This window comes from Capsicum annuum, chromosome 6, assembly GCF_002878395.1.
Source record: "Capsicum annuum cultivar UCD-10X-F1 chromosome 6, UCD10Xv1.1, whole genome shotgun sequence".
NCBI lineage: Eukaryota > Viridiplantae > Streptophyta > Magnoliopsida > Solanales > Solanaceae > Capsicum > Capsicum annuum.
Genome location: NC_061116.1, coordinates 28,075,189 through 28,081,816, shown reverse-complemented (window position 1 = coordinate 28,081,816; position 6,628 = coordinate 28,075,189). Strand labels below are relative to the sequence as shown.

Genomic DNA, 6,628 nt, shown 5'->3' with positions numbered 1-6,628 from the left:
TCCACCTTGTGGATGACCACGACCATTAATTCTCCTTCTCTACTTGCTAGAACTATAGCCCGAGTCTACTATTGCACCTGGGAATTCCCCCATATCATATGACACTCTCTCTTAAAGTGACCAACCACACCACAATAATAAAATCCTTACTCAAGAGAAGGCCGATTAGTAGAATAGTAAGTAGCCCCTTGGCACATGACATTATGTGCCTGAGAAAAAACCTTAGTTGGAACCACAGTAGAAACTGGTAAGTTTGACTAAATCAGGAGGCCTGAATAGGCCTGATGACCGTGTCCATTAGAGAAAGACCCACTAAAATTCCAATATTGCGAGACTTCTTGGCTAACATCTTAGACTAACCCACTTGCATAACCCCACTAACTACTTTATATAATCTGGCACTTTATTGAACCTTTTTCTTCCAGAAATCATATGCGCAAACAAAACCTGTAGATCATAATTTAATCCCCTAACATAGAGTCGAATCCTCTCTTTCTCAGTAGTCAACTACTGAGTAGCATAGCGAGACAAAGCATGAAACTTAGCCTCATATGCCACAATAGTCATATCACCCTACTCCAATGCCAAAAATGCATCCTTTTTATGATCCCGTAGGGCTCGTGGCACATACTTCTCTAAGAACAAGGCATGAGACTACTCTCGGTTCAATAGAAGTAAAATAGGTGATCGACATTCAATGTATGCCTTCCAATATTCACTACAAGAAAATGCTTTATTTATGACCAACATTTAGGAATGAATTAATAATCTCTCTAAACGTACATGTATAAGGATGAGACTATATGTCGGTCCTTAATATTATATTATATTTTATTGTGAAGGTACAAAATCTAGTTCCTAAAATAATTTGTAACGGGTCCTAAATCATAATTCAGAGTCTTTAACAGGAGATAATATCGCCAAAATTTAATATTAAAATTTTAATAATATATTTTTATTTCAGTAAATATATATTATGCGCCAAATTAAACTTTTAATTTTTTTGAAAATGCTAGAAACCCTTTGTTTTTCTCAAACAAACACAGCCAACTGGTTGCAAATTTTTACCCTAGCATCAATCGCGTATATGCCCAACGAGTAGTGATGGATGTGCAGCTTTGCCAATTGTACGCAACTTTGCCAATTATTAAAGGGTTTATTCTTCGCTATTGTGGCTTCTTCCTTGGGTTACTGCAGATTTGCCTTAATCCCTGTTCATCTCTGTCGAACGAGAATTCGAGGTATGCTTTCTAAACCAATTAGTTGCTTTTTTTCTTTCAAAATTGTTCTAAATTCGTTTTATTGCTTGATTGTTCGAGCTACTCTTGTTCTTCCTATTCTCTATTTAGAATCTTTTATTTTTTTTTCTAATTTTTATAATTAATAGGTAATTTACTATGAAATATATAAATTTGTGGATGGTCAATTAGGATGAATTGGTATCTTGGTACTCGCGGACAAGTATAAGATTATTGGTATCTATTATTGCAATAAGGATTGGATCTATTCATTAGGACGAATTTGATTCTTCTTTTCTATTTTCTGATACAATTTTGATGATGTTCAGTTTGAAATTTGTATAGATAGGTTGCTTGTCTCCCCTTAATGTTTTGTTAATAATAGTCTTATTCGAAAATTTGCACTTTTTCTATGAAATCAAACTATGCACTTTTGATCAATCTGCTTGTGAAACATTAGTTGTAATGAATAACGTTGCATAAAAAACATAATATCAGAATCATCAATACATAAATACAAGATGGCGTTACTGAGTGTGTGAAGGTTACATTAAGTAATGTACAATTTTCTATCATTTCTTCTCAACTTGATTTTTGCTATAATTTCACTAACCCAACTAGCAACTATAATTGAAGAATTAACAATGTGAGTGAAAGATTAAAGAAGATTTAGAAAATTTCAGAAACTTTGCTCTTTTTAGGTGCCTTTGGCCGTGTGCTCATCATGCTTTGCCTCCGAGCCACATCCCGCACCTTTTGAGGTGCCTAGATACCAGCCTAAATGCAAAAGATGACATAGCCAGGTGAATCAAAGGTGAAATCAGTATGCTTCTATTTCTGTCTAGAAAGTTGCATTATGACAGTTACTAATCTCCAATAAATTAATCCCACTATTGTCAAACTCGTGCTTGTGTATTTCCTGAATACTCTGATAATCATATGTGAATACCATATTTGTACCCTGAAACAAAGCAACTAGTAGCATTAAAGTGAGCTACTTAGGTGTTCACCAGGTGAGTTCCAAGCTTCCACCATAAAGATGGAATTCGACTCACCATGTCCTTTCTGTTTGTAAAAGAAATTAGACTAGAAAGGGTTTATTTTAAATGTATCAAGCAGGTTGTACTGCCTAAGGACTTGTAGTGCCATGTTCCTTGCAGCGTAGAAGAGAACAAACAACAGAAAGTAGATCTATGTTGTCAATGCAAGATGATTTTAACCACAACAATAAGGTTATTTCTTATGTAGAATATTTTAAAAATAACAGGTTTGTAGGGTCAGTTTTAGATGTTTACTGGGAGCTTCCACCTGTGGTTGGTCCTTCATTAACTCATCAGACGAGATATGATCCGGCTCGTGCATCAAGTCCTATTGTTGATGATGACAGGTATGGCTTGTTTTGGAGGCTTGGTTTATCTGGACCGGAGGCATCTGTATTCAATTGTTGCACTCAAATATTATTGATATTATAGAGCATTAACATGTATTTCTCTTTTGTTTTCACAATTGACGTTGTATTCCATATGCTAAGTCTTATATTTTATACATGAATTAGTTTTCAGAGAATTTCCAAATTTTTCTTTTCCATTATGATGGTCGAACAACTGAGTGGGATCAATTTGAATGGTTTAAGCGTTTAATTCACATTAATGTTAGGAAGCAGAAAAAATGGTGTGAGTTTGAGTTTATTTATTATCTTTTGTATTCCAACTCTGTTTTTTTTCAAGATTTCAAGAATAATGTGAAAGAATTAATTTTTACCAATTCAGGAAGTCCCATTTAGTTAGCGCGTTCTGCTTCATGTATAGGATGTAAAATGATGAGAATGTTTTTGTTTGAATAGAATAACTAATCCTTTGATTTTTATATACGATGATACCATGAAACAATTTTCGCTATCAGATCATAAAAAATAGCTAATGTAGTTGTCCATAAAAAGTGATCTGCGTAACCTGAAAAGTACCACATGCATGTTACTATGTTAGAACTGGTTAAAATGCATTGATAGTGTAAAATTTCTTCATATTATAAGTGTATATAAGTTAAATCAAATCTCTTTCATCCATAATTCGTTATTGATTTCCTATGACAAGTGGTATGCAAAGAGGTTTCTGCAACCCGATGTTGGAGTTGCGCACTTCAATGCAGAGAGGTATGTGATTTTCCATTGTTCTATCTGTGGTGTGATTTCTTATTCTTTTCAAATCAGAAAAAGAAAGTGTTTGACGTCCTTATAATATTCTTCCATGTGAATATCTTTATCTGTATATGGAAGATGTATGCAACTAGTTAAGAAACATGGCCTAAGCATCTCTCAGCCTGGTCTTAAACCCAATAATGAACTCATATGGCAGATGACCAAGAGGAGGGGTGACAGAGAAGTTCACAAGAATGTTAATTGTCACACACATATGGGTGGAACTTCTCTTCTACTTGATAATATTTTTTCCTAATTTTGATGAAACCACTCTTAAAGTTAACATCTGTTGGTGGTAAATAGGGATACGAAAGAGAAATCGGGCTGGTGCAGTGATCCACATTTGCCTTCTTATGCAGAGTACTCCCTCTTTTCTCTCTCTAATGTATGCAAACTGCTGGTTGCAATTTTACTTATATAGCTCAATTGAGTGATAATATGCCTAAAATAGATTTTTGATCTAAATTAGAACTCATTTGTTATGGTCAAACTCAAGTAATATGCCTATATTATCCTTTCTTTTGAGATAGTATGTAACTTATAACTAAACATGTGCTTTAATAAGTCACTTCCGCCATTCGTATTACTAAGCAAGCATTTCTGAGTTTATTTCTAGTCCATCTTATCTTAACAACATCACTAAAGTGGAACTCGTTTAATGCGCCTTCGACTAAAGTGAGCCTAATAATTTACTTTCCTGCATCAAAATGAATTATTTGACTATTTAAGATAAAGCCAAGAGCAAAAGATAGCCTTGAATCTTAACCGCAGCTTTCGCAAGGCTATGCTAGTTCATCAAACTGTATTTTCTCCGGTTAGGTTAGTAGGGAAGCACTACTAAGTATTGCAAACTTGGTTAAGCTATGCACCCTGATGGCAGTGACATTCCCCGTGCAACTTTGTGCATCAAGCAAGACCTAATAGCGGTGACTAATATATCTAGTCTTGTGTTGGTTATTTAATCTGCTAGTATTTTTAGGTTTTGTGTCGCTTTTGTCCTATCATTTTGTTTTTTTAAAGTTAGGGGGGCATGGAGGGATCTGAGATATTTATATATTATTTGGTTAATATTGTACTAGTTGTTCCTTTAATTACAAGACAATATAAATCATTTTTATTTAGAACAACATGCCATTGGTTGTACCTTTTTTCCTGTATTTCACAAGATCTTGAAATTTTATCTAAAAATTTTCCAGAGTATGACATACACAACCTAATTTTGCTGGGTAAGCACTCAAATATACGATATGATCTAATCGAGTTTCATGTAGAATTTTTCCTTTAGAAAACTGATTATACAAGACTCTTCACTGGCAAATATTTCGATGCTTTTATCATTAATATGCAGCTTATAGCTATTATCTTGGTCCATCTTTTTATACATAATTTTGTGGAAATAATGGCTCCTGTATTCTCTCGTGAAGCTTGGCGATGTGTTTGGCATATGATTCAGGTAGTTTTTACACTTGATATCACTTCCTCTCCTCTCAATTTATGTTTCTGTAATGTTAAGCTAATGCTTGTGCTTTGATTTGATATTTGGTTATAGAATGATATGGTGCATGGATGGGGATTGGATTTTGCATTAAGAAGATGTGTAGAGGTTAGTAGTTCTCCTAGATACATTCTTATGCACGAATGGTGGTGACTTTATTTTGTACTCATTTCTTTTAATTTGGTATGCACTATTTTCCTCCTTTCCAGTATCTTCCTTCCCCGGTATATCTGTATTCTCTTTAGTTATCACCATCTGGTCCACCTGAATTGATGAGCTAGCATCCCCTTCCAGTACTTCTTGTGTCATGCCTTTCTTCACTAGCTGCGTCTCTAGTTCTACTGCCTTTAGCTTTAGATCAGTTATATTCAACTTTGGATCTGCCTCTTTAAGCTTTGAACCACCCACACCCAGCTTTGGGTTCATCAATTTTACCCCGACACCTTCATTCTGTGGGACTGCCGCCACGACACCTGGAGCTACTATTCCATTGGTGTGTACATGCTCTGCTGCAACAGGTCTCTTCACTCATGAGGATCCACTAGCTCCTTATTTAACCTTAGTCACGGTCTCAGTCAGATCTTTCCTCGGTCGACCTCTACCTCGCTTCGCCATTGCTGATTTGTGTTGTGTTGGCAAGAAGGCCTAAGAACCTTTTTTTTGGTAAAGGGAGAAATTTTATTAGAAACTAATAATATTCTTTACAAGGTATTGGGGCAATAGTGCCCAGGAGCAAACTAGTAGAACTGGAAGCAGACACAGTATCATCAGATATATGTCTAAGAAGCTTAAATGTTCCTATCTCCTACTTGTTTTAATGCATATTACCACAGGTAAGGTCTCATAATGCTCATTCAGTTGTCAAGCTTCGGCTTTTCTTGAATCATAAACAACAATGCTTTCATACTTATACTGGAGTTTTACCTATGTTAACATTTTACAGTAGTTCTCACTTCATCCCAAAGAAACATGTAAGTAGTTTAGTTGATCTAGTTAATGCTTGTATTTTCTCCTTTTCTGTGAATCAAACAATACAAATTAAAAGGAGGCGAGTATTTTTTTTATATTCATCTCATAGATGGAATTAGTTTCAACTCTGTGTACTTGTTTTATCCATTGGCTAAGTCAGTTATTCATTGCTACACTATGTTCCAACTCTTTGCTTCTTACATATATTATATTATATAAAAATAGTTATTAATTGTCTTTCCAAAATTTTCTTCTTACAGATTTCTGAAGATTGAAGTTACAAGTGAAGATGCAAGTTTAGAAAATACACAAACTCATTATTATTGTACTAAGAACGTTACGTAAAACTTGACATCATATTCTAGCTTGGGATGTTAATTGGTTAAGTTTTTTTGTTTAGCAAATATCAAAACTATCAACATCATATTCTAGCTCGGGATATTAATCGGTTAAGTTTTTTTTGGTTTAGCAAATATTGAAACTATTGACATTATATTCTAGCTTTGGATGTTAATTGATTAAGGTTTTTTTTGTTTAGCAAATATTGTAAATATATTTATTATCCTTTGGTATTTTTAGTAGCAATTTTATATTTAGCAATGAAATATATGAATTTTATGATTTCAGTAGCAATCTAGGACGAGTTAGTTGCTAGTCTCTAAAGGTTAATTTAGGATGAGGCAATCGCACCTCTCAAAAGATTAATTTAGGATGAGTTAGTTGCTCGTC

General features: G+C 34.3%; 1 protein-coding gene across 7 annotated transcripts; it reads left to right on the top strand.

Annotated features, from left to right (window-relative positions):
- The first annotated feature begins 254 nt into the window (after positions 1-254).
- LOC107873444 lies at positions 255-6,372 on the top strand. 7 transcript variants are annotated; one of them, XM_016720301.2, is made up of 9 exons: positions 260-512; positions 1,043-1,241; positions 1,940-2,041; positions 2,506-2,625; positions 3,332-3,390; positions 3,739-3,820; positions 4,860-4,888; positions 4,985-5,038; positions 6,160-6,372. In XM_016720301.2, the coding sequence occupies exons 2-8, from the start codon at positions 1,105-1,107 to the stop codon at positions 4,987-4,989; spliced, it is 534 nt and encodes a 177-aa protein (XP_016575787.1). In that variant the 5' UTR covers positions 260-512; positions 1,043-1,104; the 3' UTR covers positions 4,990-5,038; positions 6,160-6,372. The 7 variants fall into 7 exon arrangements, 5 of the variants coding, with proteins under 5 accessions (XP_047270651.1, XP_016575787.1, XP_047270652.1 ...); XM_016720300.2 differs by having other exon boundaries at positions 269-512; positions 3,739-3,795; XR_001675331.2 differs by having other exon boundaries at positions 255-512; positions 3,739-3,795; positions 4,860-5,038.
- The last annotated feature ends 256 nt before the right edge of the window (positions 6,373-6,628 follow it).